The sequence below is a fragment of the Thunnus thynnus genome, chromosome 2 (genome assembly GCF_963924715.1).
Source record: "Thunnus thynnus chromosome 2, fThuThy2.1, whole genome shotgun sequence".
Classification (NCBI taxonomy): domain Eukaryota; kingdom Metazoa; phylum Chordata; class Actinopteri; order Scombriformes; family Scombridae; genus Thunnus; species Thunnus thynnus.
In genome coordinates this window covers 24,496,396-24,515,220 of record NC_089518.1, presented here as the reverse complement: position 1 = coordinate 24,515,220, position 18,825 = coordinate 24,496,396, and the positions used below count along the sequence as shown (strand labels likewise).

General features: G+C 38.7%; 1 protein-coding gene across 3 annotated transcripts in view; it reads right to left on the bottom strand.

Moving 5' to 3' along the window:
• Positions 1-18,825, bottom strand: part of grid2 (glutamate receptor, ionotropic, delta 2) — a 229,831-nt gene that overhangs the window by 102,128 nt on the left and 108,878 nt on the right. For all 3 annotated transcript variants that reach the window (XM_067612160.1, XM_067612168.1, XM_067612177.1), the window contains exons 8-9: positions 17,988-18,185; positions 13,693-14,005 (exon numbers count right to left, since the gene is read on the bottom strand). In XM_067612160.1, the coding sequence (XP_067468261.1) occupies positions 13,693-14,005; positions 17,988-18,185 (511 nt within the window). The remainder of the gene's footprint in view (positions 1-13,692; positions 14,006-17,987; positions 18,186-18,825) is intronic.

The following is an 18,825-nucleotide window of genomic DNA, read 5'->3' as shown; positions in this document are numbered from 1 at the left end:
GTTGCAGTACATTGCCTTCCAAAATATCTTGTGTAAAAAAGTATTAACTACAGTTTCACTCAATTTTAGGTCACACTGACTAAATATATCCTTTGGCAAGATCATCCTCAACTTCACCACGCACACACTTAGTTGTGTGTGAGTGCATTTGTGTGCCTGCCCTTCAGAGACACTCTGAGCAACTTGCTGCATCATCGCTTGTAAACATTAATTAAAACTGGCTGCTTTTTAGCCTTGGAGAGCTTTTTCTTATTCCCTGGAAGGAATGAAGGTAGAGCAGGCAGTAAAGTTCCAGACTGCACCAGGCCAAGTGTGAAGACCAGCGATAAACCCCTGGCCTTTTTCTCCCTCTATGTGTGTGTATGTATCTGCATCTGCATGTGTGTATGGCTTAGTGTGGTAACTTCCTAATGCCCTTCCAGGATTCTGGAGTACCAGTCCTCTTTTGAATGTGTGTGTACGTGTGTTTGAGAGTGCCTGTGTACCATATGCAGAAATTGCTTGACATTGGACTCATTACGGAAACACTCATTTCTCCTCTTCTCTCCTCTTTTCTTCAAGCCTCATCAGCACTTTTGCCTCCTTTCCACAGTTGAAAGGAGCATGAATATGACGGAGTCAGCAGAAATTACTTTGAGCTTATTTACAGGCTGTGTTTCCTTGCTCGCCTCCTATATACGGATCAATACAATCTGTGTATAATATAAGGGTTACAACAGCCAATGGAAAGTCAAGGCTGTGCGTGTGTGACCGTGCGTGTGTACGTGGCATTTTTGTGTATCCATCCACTTATTTCTAAAGGGCAAAAAGTAAGGCCTTGCCTTGCAGAATGAGAGAAAATTTCATACACCAGTGTACAGCCAATCCATAATATCTCCAGGTTGTTTAAAAAGTGGTGATGAATTGAGCTATTTATTAATATCTCACCCTAATAGTCTTCAAGGGAGAATAGGAAACATTAGTAACAGAAGACTTTGTGGTGCATTTTTAGTTACTGCCCAGTCTGTAAGGCATTTGTTTCTAAATATACTTTTTTTCCTTTAAACTGGTGTTGAATCTCAAAGCATTTTTGGAAAGACTGAAGTAAAAAAAAAACAAAAAAAAACTTGTGGGTGTCTGAAACCTACAGCAACTATGAAGCTTCCTGATGAAAAAAAAAAACAACCTCAGACAATCTGCACCAAACAATACAAAGCCAGTCAGATTAGATGCAGGGCTCTCTGATCTCTCTCCCTTTCTTTCACCAAAAATCACACAGTGGCACATACATCCACGCACAAACACACACACATTGCATTCAGCTAGCAGCTACTGTGCTCTCATTATAGGTGACTGCATGCAGACAGTGTCTTGTTCTATCGAACCAATAAGACTACGGCTGGCGCTGAGTGCAACTTCTGACAGATGGCTCTCTCAGCAATTTTCGCTTGACTAAGGCAATCTGTGTGTGTGTGTGTGTGTGTGTGTGTGCGTGTGTGTTCCTATGCACACATAGTACACAAATATGCGAGTATGTGTGTATTTCTAAGCCCTTTCACTTGAAAGCAATAGTGTTTGAGTCACTCATATTCTGTTTTAACAATGTCACTCTCAATATTTCACAACTCGCCACCCACACCCCCCTCTCTCTGTCACTCCAACATCTCGTCTTTTTGCCGTCCTTCTCTTTTTCCTCAAGGGCATCATGTCCACACTCACTGTGGCAATTTACAGATTTTACAGATCTGCAAACTTCTGATATTCTCCTTTAATTAACCATTAAGTCAAACATACCACATATGCCTGATTTTGTGTATCTGCCTTGTTTGTCTCCTACTTTTTGTGTGTTTTTATTTTTAGCACAGGATGAGGAAAATCTTACTAAAACAACACTCGGAGTCTTTCACCCTGTTTCTCCACCTTCACCCGATCCTTGAGACTTAAGCTTTCACTGTCTCCTCAAAGTTTTTCCTGTATCCTACTTTCTTTTTTGCTCCCATTGTTTCCTGTCTCTCTGTCCTCACCTTGCCTTTCCCTCACCCATTTTGTTTCTGTTATGCTGCCATTACACTGAGTAGTTTTGTCGGAACAGATATGAATTATGAGCAGAGTTCAAAACGCTATTGATTATGGAAACTCAGTTAAAGAGCATTGAAAACAATTAATGCTCTAATTGGCTAAAAGTGAGTCTGATTTCTTTTTTAAGTTTGAGTACATAATTGCATGTTACCACATTTTATTAGACAGTGAAGAGGTCCTCATCTCTGGAGAACAGAAAGGTAATATGAGAAAGAATGTAGATGGGCAAGACCTCAGAGATTCATCAAGTGCTCTCTCTGTTGATCCCTCTCCTCCGCAGATCATCTGTAGATGTTCAATGAAAATGAATAGTTCCCCACAGACAAAGGCAACTTATAGCTGGTGAGTGCACTCACACAAGCTGCTTCAATCTCATGCAGACCACACAAAACCACACATACACCTACACAAAACCTATCAATTGTTTCCATTGCAGTGAAACTAAGGTTAGTGACTTTTTAATTCAATTTTATGAACTAGTTAAGTGAAGAAACATTGGAAATAAATGAAATAAATATTCATTATATTCAACCTTTTCCTCTCAATTCCAAAGCTGTTACATTTTATCTGCAGCGAAAATTAGCTGTTATTATCTTACTGTTCAGTCAGTCACTGCTGCAATAAAAGCAAGTAACAATACAGCAAACAACAACAACAACAACGAAAATAAGAATATTAAATACTAAAAAAGACTTTTTAAAAGCGCTATGTCATTTTTAAGATGACTTTTAGGAGTAACTAATGTTAAGATCACATTCACTTGGGATTACACATAACTAGCAAAGTCATGTTCTCAGGCAAAAGAACCTTGGACTTTGAACAGATTAATATGCTGTTAATGGACTTTGTATCTGCAGTGAGTAAAAAAGGCCATTGATTCCAATATTGTAATTAGAAACTATTTGATCTTCAAACTGTTCCCCTGTCAGCTACACAAAGTTTACATTTGGCAGCTAATTTCAAGATGTAGGAAAAATTTAGCTCTCCTCTGTAACTGTGAGCAGGGAAAAAGCTGCATTTCTGTTGCTTACGTATAATCATGTATTTACAGTAAATAGGTAAAATTACGTGACCCATTATTTCAAACAAAACATACTTTAATTTGTATACTGACCATATAAAATGATGGGACTTTCAAACAGAACTTAAATAAATAAAAGTGTCTAAGAAAATGTAAGGTTTAAGTTTTTGATTATCATATTTGATAAAACATTTAGATTTAAAATGATCCTCAACTGGAATTAGTTTATTATATTTATATTAGTCCCACCCTAAACTAGTGGAATAGTTCTTGTTCAGTGACTAGTTAGTGCATGAAATAACAAATGAACAAATAAAAGAACACAAAATAGAGATTATATAATACGCCCAATCCAGTGAAGATATAATCAAAGTGAGTAGTGTAACAACTCTGCTGCAAAAATCAAATGTACTGAAAATCACAGTGTTTGAAGTGTGTTCCCCTGGGAACAAATAAAATATGGTACCAGTGATGTAGCTAATATATGAGCCAGATGCCTTCAGATCTTCAGTGTGCAAAGTGACACACCGTGATACACCATCTTAGACTGACAGATGTGTGCAATAAATACACTTCCCTGCTTCTAACTTCTTATATAACAATAATGTAACCAGCAGGTGATAACACGTGAGTTCTTGATATAACTCTAAAACCTTCCAATCTGCACCAGTATTTAGATACTAACTTAATCTCACTCAAGTTTGTGACAACTATGAAAATACTAACAGAATGTTGAGAGAATGGACATCACACCTTTAGAGACCCACATGTTAAACTATGTAATCACATACGTTACCAGTCAAAAGCTTGGACACGCCTTTGCATTCAAGGGAATGGGAAGATGCGTCCAAACTTTTGACTGATACTGTAGTTTACAGATTCATAGATTTGTCAGGATCAGGAGAGATGTGAATCCTTGTTTGCATTTAGAATACATATTGCACCTTTAAACTGACATCAAGCACTATCTGTGCAAAACCAAGACTGAAATAATAAGTAGAGTAGTATGTTATCATACATTCTCCACCTTGCAGTGTATTTATTTCCATTTAAAACACCAGCTTTCATGTTAGTTTGGCCACTGTGAAAACCTAAGCTATTCTGTCTTGCTTTCCAACCCTCTAGTCCTGCCTCAGCAGACACTATAATGACTGACTGAACACTAACAAGGTGTCTAACAAGGTGTGCAGCACTCAGCTCTCCCACTGTTTTATCTCTTTTGACTGACCTATCTACTATTCCTCCTTTTCTCTTTCTTCTAGCTGAGGGGTTTTGCTGGAGGGGGGAAGTAAACAGGGGGGGGTGCCATGTTAACATAAATGATCACATAAATCTTGCAATTATCTGGCTTCACTGAGGGTTACTAAGGGAAATCAGAACTTCATTTGTTGCCATGGCTTTTGTTGATGAACAAAAGCCACCAATGAATCTATTCTTTGTCTCTGTCGTGTTTCTGACAAGTGCTAGTCGAAGGCTGCATAATTCTCCATGTCGTATTGTAATTACAAAGAGTCTTATCCAATATGTTGAGCTTTAAAATATACAGTTTTTTTATTTTCTTTTTAAAGTTAGGGTTTATACTTTTAATAAAACTCAGAACAACATCTATCAAGAAGCAATTCAATCTATTGTTTATTCCAGTTTCATTCTGCTTAAAGCCTGGCCTTTACAACACATTCACCAGGAAATTAATGGAGTTCACCATCTCTGTTTATCTGAGGCAGTTAACAACAGAGAGCCCAAAATAAATATGCTTGTATAACAATTAAGCCACCCTACTCATTATTGACCCTGTTATCTACAGCTTCTCTGACACCCTTGTGAAAGAATCTGGCTAGAAGACAAGACTATCTAATTTCAGTGTGCTTCTGATCTGCTTTGATTTATATTTTCATGAGAGGTACAAAATATCCATTAACATTACAGTCTACACAAGAAAACACAGGTGAGGATGCTTGTTATATTGTTTTTATTTAAAGATTTGTTCACTCTGCAAATGTTAGCGTCGTATCTTTCTGTCTGTTTCCGTCACGCTCTCTTTTTACGGGCTTCAACTGAATGTGACATTTACTGCAGTAGAACAGCAGGAGACATTTTGTTTATGCAACTTAACCAGTATGATTACACATTTAAGATGGAGAGAGAAAAAGGAAGGGAAAGTGAGGAAGTGCGTTAACAGCATGTGAGAGTCAACACATACATTACACCCTGACATGTGTAACCCAAGCATGCTGGGTAGTATGAGACAGATAACTTAGCTCTTGGCTGCAGCCCCTGTCTCTACCAGCGGGAGTGAAACAGGACAATTAAAGTGGAAGGCCAAATCTGTCGCTCTATGACGACAATCAAAACACAGACAGGAGACACATTTCCATTTTCCAATTGCTTAGCGAGCCACTCAGTACAAGGACTGAAACTGTTGAATCAGTAAAATGTCATATTCACTATTATTTTAGCGAGGCGTAGAAAAGTGTTAAAGCACCCAGAATCCATCCTTTGAATAACAAATACGTTTGTAGTCTTTGTAAATATATTGTGGCCATTTAATCTGTCATCCACATTATGAAAGATTACTGCAACTGGACTGGACATGTAGGCTGACAGTGGTGTAGGAAGTATTCCGATCTTTTATTTAAAGCAGCTACAATCAATATTTTAATATTTACAATGGATCCATTGACTGTTTGTATGTGAAAAGAGTAACATATAGTGATGAATGCACAAAGAATCTTCACCTGATTCTGCAATTCCCCTCAGCTCTATGGAGATTTATAGCATCTTTTTATTCATTATTTTGTTCTTCCAACCCGGTTTTGGTTTATTAGTTTTCAGCTAAAATGCTTTAGAAATCCACTGTACCCTAACCTGCTCAGCACCAAACAGCAGACATATAAATTTAGCAGCTAGCTGGTGTGCAAAGTGGAGCATTTAGCAGCTAAGAGCCAAATGTTTCCCTCAGAAGTTGGTGGAGAACAAACCAGAGCTAAAAGTAGAGTGAATATTGGACTTACATTCATCAGGTGGACACAAATTTAATATTAACGCTAATTCATGACTGAATTCACAGCCATTTGCTAACAAGTTCAGCCTATCAACTTAAAGGGGTGATAATATGTCTATTTTGTGTTTACAGCTTCTATCGGCTGCCTCCAAGTTGCCAAAAACAAACAAAAAAACAAACAAACAAACAAAAAACAGAGCAAATGCTGAGCAATAAAACATGATTAATATAGTACGTTTTAATAACTAGTATCTTAAATGTTGTTTACTGTCCCAGATTAGATCATCAGACTTTGAAGCTGATGTTGCTCCATAACAGTTTCTCTTCATGGATCTGTCTGTTCTCTGCTGGTGAAGAGGTGTATAATTCATGAAACTCAGATACCAATAAAATCCACTCCTGCATCATTTCCCAATGCATTTCCCTGCACTGTCCTTTCCATGGTTGCTATAGTCATACAACAAGCCGGAAGTAAGAGTGGCAGCTGCACTCTCTCCTCTAACCGCTCGCTGTCTGAAAGAGGCTTAAGGGTTGGATATATGTTGCAGTGAGGAGTACGCCCCTGTGAGTGAGGTGGTGCCTCGAGTTGTGCTGCCTGAGCTGGCTCGCAGGCTTTGTTTCATTTGTTGCAGGTTTAGTTTTAGTAAAAGTAGCAATATTAAAGTATAAAAGCACTCTATCGCAACTCAAAGCTCTGCATTCAAAACGACAAGAGACAGAAGCGTTTTCAGCAAAGGTAAAATAATTCATTATGCAGAATGGCTACTGTCAGAATATTATTACATATGCTATATTGTTGTGTTATTATTACAGATGCACTAACATGTAAGCAGCATTTTATTGTTGTAGCTGGTTGAGGTGTAGCTAAATTTAACAACTGTACATGCAATATAGGCTGCATGGAGAGCAGAATGGATGAAAGCAGGTATGAACACGATGTGGCTGAACCACTAACAGTCAGACCTCATCACTTGTGAGCGGTAAGAAAGTAGTGGATAGAGGGAGGGCCCTGAGAATGGAGAGAAAGAGGAGGAAGGAAAGGAAGCAACTGTGACAGAAACAAGAGAGCAGAGAGTGGAAGAAAGAGTAGAAGAGAGAGATGAATTTAATGGAACTGCTGAGAGACGGTCTCTTTTCGCAGTGGCACATCTCTGTAGTCAGAAAGAGACTGTGACAGGGACAGAAAGAAGAAAAGAGGGAGGATAGATGGAGAGATAGAGGGGTGCAGTCAGGAGGCATGGGTGTCCTAAAGTTGGGTCCACTTCACAGCAGCACAACAGAGTCGTTAGAGTGGGATAATGGATTAGAGGAAGTCATAAAGAGAGGAAGAGAGGGAGGAAAAGAGAAGGAGAGAGCAGGAAAATGATGATAACGTTGCTTTCCCAGCAGTATGGCACAGCAGAAACAGAGATAATGATGGAGGGAGAGACACAGAGAGGGAGCGAGAGAGGGAAAGTGGAGTGCTGAATGTGAACACTATTCACATGGCAAAAACTCAGCAGTAAGTAGAGAGAATTGGAGAATGGAGAGAAGTCAGTGAAGGAGGGATGGAATACAAAAGGATGAGGGGAAGGAAACAGAGAAACAATTGTTTTTTTTTTTTTCCCTATATTGCTCTCCAACAAGAACACACACTCTTCCTCTCTCTCTCTCACGCACAGAGTCATACAGACAGACAGACGCACAGCAGGGGACAGTGAAAAAAGGAGGTGCAGACTGTGTGAAAGGAATAAAAAAAAAAAGAGGGAAAAGCAAGCGAGAGATGTTTGGAGCAGCAGATGGAAAGATGAAAGTGTTGATTATGGCCTATGGCCTTGACTCTGTGTGTGTGCGTGTGTGTGTGTGTGTGTGTGTAATGTGTATTTGAGCTTTTTTTTTTTTTCATACAGTGAAAACAAATAATTCACAGTGTGCATGTGTGATTGTGTATATATTTCCCACAAAGTTTGCCCTAATTGAGAGACAGCAGCACTCATGCTGACAGTGCTGCTGCATGCAAAGATAACACACTGTATATGCATATACTCACACACCCACAAAAACACAGTGTTTCTTCACAGTGTGTCTTTCTCCTCCCCCACTGGTTAGGACATTAATTAGGGGAGAATGGCATAAAGTGAGACAACAAGAATGACTGGGAAAAGATTTTGCGAGAAGACAAATATTCAACATGACACTAGAGTTTTGCTTTTGACTGTTCTACTTTCGCTCAAACGCTGCTGGCAAAACTTATAAGTCAGGGCAGTGCAAGGAGGAAGTGGGAAGATGGTTAGACAGATAGAGGGAGACGGGAAGGTATTGAAACAGGAGATGGGATGGAGGAACAGGGCAAGGTGCCCGCTCTCACACTCTCTCCTCGTTGAAATTTTTCTCTCTACTAGTCCGACTTGCATAACAGTACCTCCCTCCTACACAGGTTACTCGTCAGCAGAGATGCCTCCTTTGACTGCGAGCTTCCGTTGCTTGTTTGTACATTTCAATTACAGCGGAGTTCACAGTCCATTTGATAGCTGCGGCCACTTCAGCTTTCTTCGCTCTGTCTCCGAGAGCGCCGATTTTTCACCGAAAAGAAATAAATAAAAACAACTCCAAAAACAGTTGTATCGCAGTTGTTGCAGTTTAAAAATGTAATCTGTAGCACATCCTCCCCACCTGCGAAACACACTGCCCAAACACACCTGAGGGCACTACAGACCCTGAGCTTTCTGTTAAAACAAGTCCAGAAACATCTCTCTACAGCAGGACGTTTTTCTTTCAACTGCTAAATTATCTATCCACTCCTTTTACCGCTATTTCTTAGCTTCCTGGTCTTTTATCTTCTTTTCTTTCTTCCTAGAATTATGTTTTTCTTGTAACACTTTGAGGTTTGCTTTTAATGAAACGGATCACAAATTAATTGCATCATTACTGCATTTACTTTGAATATTCAGTAGAATTCTCTAGATGACTCAAACATAATAATAAATGGTCACTTTAATTTGCCTTTGGATTTTATTCTGTCTATCCGTAGAAAATTATGTTTAATCCACTTTACAGGCTGTAATTTAAACAGCGTTATTATCTTTAATGATGAATAACACTTTCATTCTACGTCATGCATGAACATGTCCATCTCACAAAGGCTCTTTTGCTTTCAAGCATATTCTTCTGTTCTTGCTGGTTTACGGTTATCTGCAACATTGAGTAGAGTAGGCACTTCCTTAGTAGCACTTCTGCTCACTTTGTTTAAACATCTGTCTGAGGTATTGCAACTTTTTTTTTCTGACCACACTCCCTACAACTCATTCAAAGTGCTGCAGGCTGTCTTGTTTTCGACCTTCCTGAATTCTTGCATGTCACCCTCCTCCTACTCTCCCTTCGCCTGTGGTGGCTTATTTCAAATCCAAAACCTGATGTACAAGACTACAAATGAGTGAATATCCCCATCACTCAAGGCCATGGTCTGTCTAGCCTCTACATACCAGTCAATATTCTGTACTCCACCAATGTTGTCTGCTTGGCTCTCCTAATATTTTGACCTGGTAATCACTCGTCCTAGCCTTGACTCTCGTCCCTCCTTGCTCTGAAAAAATATTGGAATGACTTTCCCACCTTAGCCAGGGCCAAACACTGACCCGGCTGAAGCTTAAAATTAATCTCTTTAGGAAACATTTCACATACTCTTTAAATCATATCCTCTCTCCCACATCTCCTCCTCTACATGGATAACTTTCATACATTCTCCGGCTCTTACTTCACTTTTCTGCGATCATCCACAAATCCTTTCATCCCTACTTCTGTCACAATCTTCAGTTCTGAGATGCCCCCCATCACATTTGTGTTGGCAGCAATGGAGAGGTGCTCGCTTTTAGCAAAAAGACAGGTGGATTGTGACTAAAACCAGAATCAAATTCTAAGCAACATCCAAGACAGATGTGTGCCAAATGATGGATACTGCTGGACACCTCCACTCAATGTTTTTGAGTTGCAGTAAGATTATACAGCTGGTATTCAACACACAGAAAGTTGCTACCGCTGTGCTACTTGTGAATGCAAAATTGTATTTTATTTGAATCATCTTTTGTACCAAAAACTACTTGCACCTTACAATTTTCCCCCTCAGTATGTCTTTTGTTAATAATAGTATGTACAACATGGCTTTTTAATGTGCTGTCTGGCCTCGTTCTGATGGATTGTGCTATATATACACCTTCTATACCCTTCACCTGATGGTTGCTTGTAAAGTTAGAGCTGTATAAATTTATGTTTAATCTCTTTTTAGCCTCGTTTTGTTTTTTTTCACAGACAGGAGATTAACAGTCACATCCTTCTGTTGACTCACAATTAAACTCTTAATCTGAGGTTATTATGTATGCATGTGGGACTACTAGACTTTAATATTTATTTTTTTCTGTATTCTTGCTGTGCGTCTTAAAGCTATTTCTATGAACAATTGTTAAATATTTTATGTCAGAGTTGCTTTTTGAGGTATTTCTTTTGTTTGAGGAGATACTGTATTACCGTTATGTTGAATAATAAAACCAAATCCCAAGATATCTTTTTGGTCTTTGATAAAGTTGTTAACAAAGTCAATTTCCAAGTAGCAGATTTTGTCAAATGAGGTCCTTCTACTTGTGCCTCTGCTTCTTCCTCTCCACTTTCTCTTTCCTACATTCTGTCTCTCTCACTCTCCTTGAGACCAATTAGAAAGTTTATTGCGTATAGACATTTTTCCCACCACTGCCTATGTTGGCCTTAGTGTGCATGCACATGCTTGCTCTCTCTCTCTATCCCACACACAGTGGAAAAGGTTCCTATGAGGTAACAAAAACGTGTGCGCACACACAGACACACACACACACACACACACACACACTAGTACCTTGGTGGCTCTGATTAGCAAGAGGGAAGGAGCAAAGGTGTGAAGAAAAAGGAAGGGTGACAGAGAGAAGAGAAAATGGGAGGGGGTGTAAAGAAAGGGACACATGTGGAGAAGAAGGAAGGATGAATAGAAGGAGGAAGAAAAGATGATAGAGAAAAAAGACAAAAAAAGAAGAGATGAAAGGGAGGAAAATTGAAATATAAGAAAGAGAAGAGGAAAGGAAACAAAGGAGAGAGGAAGAAAATGAAATAGTCAGAGAAAGAAGGGAGGAGGAGAAGAAAAGAGAAAGGTGGAGAGAAATCGGTGTAATCCCTCTACGCCTCCCTCTTTCTCTCCAGCAGTCATAGTGACACAGCCAAAAGCAAAATTATGGCGTCATGTTTGAGTATTCGCTCTCATCACTCATCTCCAGCTCCCCCCCTGCTGTGAATGTGCATGTGTCTTTGCATCTGAATCACATTTCCCTGAGGGCAAAATTTGAAGCACAAAGGTCTGGGACATTATAAAGGTACTGTGAGAGTGAGATAAACCCTTGTATGAAATAGTTGGTGTATTATATATGCTTCTGTAGGTGTTTATTTGCCATTTTCTTTATAAAGCTTTTTTTTGAACCTGTCTTTCAAATTATTCATAATTTGTCAGTGGTATAGTTTCATTTTATAATTAATTTTCGGGTGTCTGGGGAGATCTCTACTTTACACAATGATTGCTGGGATGAAAGTAAACCCACATTCCAGCCGGTGACTTTTAAAGCTAGAGAAGGTCAGCCCACTTAGCCTTGCAGCAGTAGACCGTTCATGCTCAGTTAATTTTGTGAGAGATATTTCTGGCTAGCCAAATCAGAAACGAATTACCTGTGACTAAAGCATAGCTCTTCTCACATGAACAGGAAGTACCTGATGCAACACACAAACATACACTTACACACACCATATATAACCCAGCACAAACCATACACACCAATATATTCACACACAAAAGGAGGACCCACTCTTGAAAAATTAGGTTCTTTCTCTCTCAGTTTTTTTTTACCTCTAATGATGCCATGACTAAAATGTTAATTACAGCTAAAAAGAGAAACGATTGCGAATATCAAATAGCAATTAGCATGTATCATCATCATCATTACCACCATTAACTGCAGCACAAGATGGAGGACTATTTACCAAACAGTAGAATGCTCATCAGTTGCTTATTCAGGGCCTGAAATGTTTCACAGGCAATGTTTTAAAAGAAAACCATTCCTCCCAAAAATTTGCATAATTAATGTTGCTTAAAAAATTAACTATTGCGTGTTTCAGAGCACGATAAGAAGAGCAAACTGTACTCACTAGAAAATAGCAGTTATTTATTTATAATACTGCAAACCACCGACATATACATTAGAATGAGCCTACGACTGAGTGTTCAAGTCATGTTCGTAGTCGCTCTCTTTCATACTACACTTAATGTATGCATGCCTACTCAAGGAACCACTCAAAAATATACGCATACACATTCTTGTGATCTTATTTTTCCCCATTTTCCATTGCCCTTTCCTTTCCCTGTCACGGTTCTCTTCCTGCACTGATGAAATTTACTATAAATCCTTCCCTAGGTGTCAATTGTCTGATCTCCACACCTGAGCATGGCCCGACGGATTGTGGAAAATCTTAGGGTAGATAACCAGGATGAGGTCATTATCCTCAACACAATCCGTGTGGAGCAAAATGTCTCCTCCTTTTTGTTCTCATTTGACTATTGTGCTCAAACACAAAAGCTCAATCCACACTTATTACACCCAGAGGACAGCTATTATTACATTTTTGACATTATATTGCTTTAGCAATCACATTTTTTCTTCCAAGCTTCCCTCCACACCCATTATCTATCTATCTTTTATCTTTGTGATGGACCCTGCAAGTGCAGCGTGGTGTTGTAAAAGTCCAAATCCCTACAGGAAAATATTATTCAATAACTCTTAATATGCACCTTATGATTGCCAGCTGAGGTATAAATCATAAACTATGAAACAAATAAGTCAGGAATCCCAGTATTATAGAGCTTGACTGACTTCATTAAAAGGCTGCAACAGAGAAAACAATATACCTGCATCATCAGGCTCACTCGTGCCAAGCTATTTGTGGTTTAAGTTCACTTTCAGTCACACGGTGAATCATGTGACAATTAAATAATATCATGTGAAATCCTGTCTCTTATACTCATATGCCACTAACTGGTTTTACCTTATAAATTTTGGAAATAACATAATTGCTGGGTTCCTTGCCAACATTTTTTCAGTGCTCCAACAGCGATGTTTCCATAATGCATGGAACTTGTATATGGACAGTGTGGATGGTGGGCATACAAAGTGCAGTTCTTTGACACTGGAGAGAGGGGTTCATGTCATGTGTCCTGGGTGTGGTTAGGTTAAGGCTGCCAGAACACTTTGATTAAGGTGTGATTTGGGAAATCATCATGGTTTTGGTTTAATATATCAAATGCTTCCTTATGTGGGAAGCATTTAATTTATTCCTGCATGAGCAGTACATAAATGTAATTTTTAGGTTTGTCATGTGACACCAAAATGTTCTTGTTTACTATCTTCATGTAATGTTGCCATTCACAATTGAATATTTGTTTTTAAATCAAATGTCCATATAATAGTTTGTTATATAAAACCCCTGATATTTAACACACCACCAAACATGTGTATCCATCAATCATTAATTATCTATTTATACATGATGATTTCTTTTTTTTTTTACTTACCTTGTTGTACAAAGGAGCCGTACACAAACCACATGGAATTGTACAGTGTTGTCGAGGACACAGATCCCATGGGTAGCCGGGGTGGGTTGAGCCAGTTGAGCAAGTACACCAGAATGCCAACCAAGAGCACCGTGCCCGCGATGCACGCCCACAGTGACAGGTCGAAGGGTGCCAGGCAGGCAAACATGTCCACAGTGCGTTCGGCCTTGCGCAGCAGAACGCCCACAGAATAATCCATGTAGCGTGTGGTGAAGTCCACGACACTCTCTCGCTCAGGCGTGATGGTCAGGGCAGAAAGTCCCACATCGGCTCGCTGCAAGAGGTGGAGGGGAGGAGAGGAGTTTGAAGTATCAACACTATGAATATGTGTAGGTGAGGAACAGAGTGGAAAAATATGGACTTTTGAACTCAGAGATGGGTAATTGGTTTAGATCCTATCCCTGTTTCTTCCCACCATCTAAAATTTCTCATAATACAAAGCGACTTAAATATTATCTGGAAGCATCTGTTGTGTCAGTAGATGAAAAAAAAAAATCTCTTTTCAGAGAATAGAGCTTTTATTGGCAATATGTTTCTTGTTTTCTTCAAAAGTAAATGCAAAAATACCAGCAGATGGCTGATCTTTTTTTCTCAACCTCTAGATAGCTGTTGTGATCATGTATTCATGATTTTCCCAGTTTCAGTCGCCTAAATTTGGGTATTGATGGAAAAATTCTAATGCTGTGAAAGCTTTACAAAGCTCTGTCAAATGACCAAAACAGGCTAGATTTCAACACTACTTGATGTGAAACAAGGGAATATGCTTTCACCTATATAGTTTCCACTTTCATTAAATGATTTAGCGATGGAAGTTTAACAAGTAGATATTAGGGTCAGACTTTTTGACTTTATAATTGACACTATTATTTTTTCAGACAATATATTTCTTCTTGCAGAGGATGACAGCGATCTTCAGACTTCAGACTGTTATATCCTTTGTGTTGCTGGAGTAATAAATGGAGACTGAAGATAAACAAAGATAAAACTAAGGTCATGCATTTCAGGAAGAAAGGGATACCCAAAAATTTCACAATACTTGTGACATATATGATTATTCTTATTTCTATGCGCTTTTTCTGTTTTTGTAAACCTTGTCAGGGATTTAACGTCTAAAGTCTTGTCTGTGTTAAATACAAATAAGTCTACATGAACATATAAATATTGCTGTTAAACTCTGCTTTTGTGTCAACACGCCTCCACAAGCATTTAATGCCTTTCTCATCACTCTGAATTCTTGGAATTTAAGAGGCCACAAATGACTGCTTTAATTATTTACATGTAAAGACTTTAACTTGAAAAAAAAAGCTGTCAGTGAGTATGGCTGCCAAGAAAAATAGGCTGAGCTTAGCTTAAATGCAGAAACAATGATGGCTAATTAAAATGTTTTCAGTCCCCAGTGCCTGGCTAGCAGCTGTAGACATCTGCTTGTACCACAACAAGGATTTAAGATGCTCTGGTATGCTTGTGCCTGTGTGTTTGAAATCTATACAAGTGCGAGAGAGGGCACATATTATGAACTTGTTCGATAATGAGATTTTCTTTGTTGCAAGTAACAACTGACTGGAACAAGTTAGGTGATTTTGTAGGCGACCACTAAGCCCTACAGCCACTGTACACACACACACTGATTACACACTTACAAACACACACTTGCATGCTAACCCACCACACACCACATCCATGCACACGCACAAACAAAAATGTTAATCCACTGTAGGCAAAAAAAATCTGCTAATTTCACAGTCGAGTGAGGAAACAAAATGCTTAAATGTGCAGAAATTGTCACTTACACTGCATAAGAATAATATTAGGAGACACCCTGCAGGATGCCTGTTGGTTGAGACAACACAACGATATGCATGCAAGTGTGTGATGTGTGTGTGTGTGTGTGTATGTGTGAGTAGAGATGAACTGCCACACTGACTGCTGTGGTCAGTCAACATGGAAACTTCCAGAGAGCACTCTGGGTAATAATTATCTGGTATAATTGGGTTTTTGGGGAGATAAACCTTGTTGCTGACTGATGGGGAAAACAGAATTATTTGCATGTTCAATTTATTTACAGCCTATGCTTGTCTGTGTACACATAAATATGCATTGTGCTCAAAGCATTTTTCTATCATTTTGTGAGCTGTTGCGTTGGGGGGAATACAAATGCTAAACACACACACAAGTAGTGAAGGTCAAGAGAAGGAGAGCCCAGTCTTAAAAAATGTTCAAGCCTGAGACACAGCCAAAAGAATATAATGAAGTGAATGCATTAAAAACTTCTAAGAAAACACTGCCGATAGTAAAAAAAAACAAAAAAAAACTTCCTTGACTTATGGAGAATGAACAAAATGTGCAGAAGCTTAGTAAAAGTCCAGCAGGACATCAAAGGATGCTGTGCACACATATGTAGATACGAACTTAGACCTACACAAACACATTCACACACATAAACAGTGGGAGATGCTAATTAAAGACCGTCTTAGTCTTTACTATATAAAACTGTATGAGGATTGTAGAACTTCTGTAAATGAGAACCAACTCCTGCTGTTTTTTCCCCCCTATTGTTTAATGAATGCACCCTGTGCTCTATTTCATTGAAGGGATATTTTGCATCAACAATTGCTTGAAAAAAAAAGTTGCACTGACCTCAGTTGAAAGTGACAACTCTGTTTGACTGCACGACTGACCACACTTAATATTAGCTTTCCCAAAATTTCATACTGAATACCATTTTGAAATGGGTTTAAAATAAATTTTAGGTGCTCATACTAGAAAAATGATCACATTAGATATACTTAAAGATTGGATTGATTTTTCAGCAGGGTGTTAATGGACACTATCCATTAGTCTTGAAGGCAAAATGGAACGTGGTTTCAGGGTACGTGATATTTTGCCTTCCCCCATGCTGGCATAGTGAGTATATAAAATTACAATTAAAAAGAATAGTTTACTCACAGAGGTGGTTGTAGAAGCTATCATGAATTATTACTACGCTTATTTTGTTATTACTTTGAGCACATTTTATTTATATTTATTTTATTTCCTTTTTAGAGGCCATGTTGTATCCTCTTTTAGGAGTCCATAAATTATTTGGGGGATAAAACAATGATGTGACTACAAGGGACTAAGGTGAGCTGAAGGCTTATTGCTGGTGGGCCCCTATATCACAACACTCAATGAATGTTTTAAGGAACCAAGTCCCCCAGAGGAAAGGAAAAAGTTTGAGAAACCATGATATATTCAGTAAATTTAGGTGCTATTTGGGTTTGCTTAGCTTTTGTTTCTTTAGCAAATAAAATGTGCTCTGTTCTTTGTCCACAAAAGATGTGTGATACTGCAAATGTTGGGAGTTTCTTCAACGTTTTGAGAGATATTGGGAGATATTGAGAGAGATTGATTGTGAAAATGGAAATTTCTGAAATGTGACTACTCAGACATTAAATGTTTGACTCTTTCTTTCTTTCTTTCCTTCTTTCTTTCTTTCTTTCTCTCTCTATGCATTTCTTTCTGCCATCAGCAGTCAAACATGAACACATGGATTATATAATCAAAAATATTCAGTTGTTGAAAAAATATTTTCAAATACTCAGCACTGTTTGCCAATGGCTACTGAAAAAGTTGCAGAATTGGTACATCTCATGCTAATGCACTACAAAGGGGGGCAAACTTAAGTAGCTTGTAGGCTATGGCACTTGTTAAGTATTGTACAACTGTGCAAATTTATTGCCCTCAATCCAGAGGTTTCTCTATCTTTGTAAAATCCACATTCATAGCTTCACACTCTCTTGAGAAACACCATCTCCACTTTTCCACTTTTCGCAGACACAGATCAAGTGTCTGCCAGTAGTTATGCATCAAATACTTGAAGATACTTGAAGTTAGTCAAATTAATCGAAAGATGCTGTGTTTTCTCCGATATGCAATACCACATCTACTCATCTTTGACGTCAGCCCTTCTCTGGTCCTCTTCAGACTACATGCTTCTATCGTTAGGGAATGAGTGTCTAAATCACTCTATCCAATTAAAAGAAGTTAAACTCAGGCTGGTGGAAGCCTGATATAAATATTTATTTTTGAAGTGACACAGTTTCTAGTGGGAATGTTATGATACGACTCAAGACTGTGTACAAGAAGTGATGACTTGCATACCTCCTTGCGTATTGGTTTAGTGTGTTTGCATAGATAAACTTTGTTGTTTTTGTATAGCGTGGGTGTGTTTTTGTGTGCTTGTGTGTGTTTGTGCATGCAAATGATTTTCTTCTCACCTTGAAGACCAATTCACCCATCAGTCCATTCCATTGACCATCAGGCTGCAAGCTGCCATATTTGTGGTCTGGAGCGACGTAGATCTCATACTTAAAGCCCAGGTAGTTAGACAGAGCATCCAGGACATCAATGGAAAAACCCTGATACTTCTTCGGTTTTCCCAGGACATTCTCAGACACCATTACAAATGGCTCCTCCTAGAAGGCAAAAATCAATCAGAGTGTCAGTAAGTCAGTCAATCAGCCAATCAATACAACAGCCATTCAAGCATTAAATCACCCACTTACTCAAGTGGCCATTATACCACCAGAAACCATCATCCTAAAGGTTGAAAGCCTACACGACATGCACAAAAAGGTAATTGTCAACACATTGTTATTCACACTGCTCGTATATTTGTAAGTTATTTGGTGAAGAGCGATCATTTAAATACTGTAAAAGTAAAGGTAGATGACTATATTAGTGGTGTGAAGGTGGGCTGTCAGGTGGAGTTTACATTGTAAAAAATGTCTCGGAGAGTTGAATGAATTTCCTACAAAGCCTCTTTATGTTTTAACACCTAAATGTTTTACGATGGCTTGCAGTGCTCGCTAGCCAATCTCCACTTCTACTGGCACATCACTACCTTTACAACTTAGCTTACCACCCTTAACTCTCAATATGCATTACTGTTCTCTGCAGTTGGGTGCAAATATGATTTGTCACTCCTCTGACATGTGAATGTCACAGCTTGGGTGAAATTTCATCCCTGTGGGTGAAATGTGCTACAGTAGGTGTACTCATTAAAACATTGCTCTATGGTGCTGCTAGTGGAATAGAAACTCTTCAGAATACCTG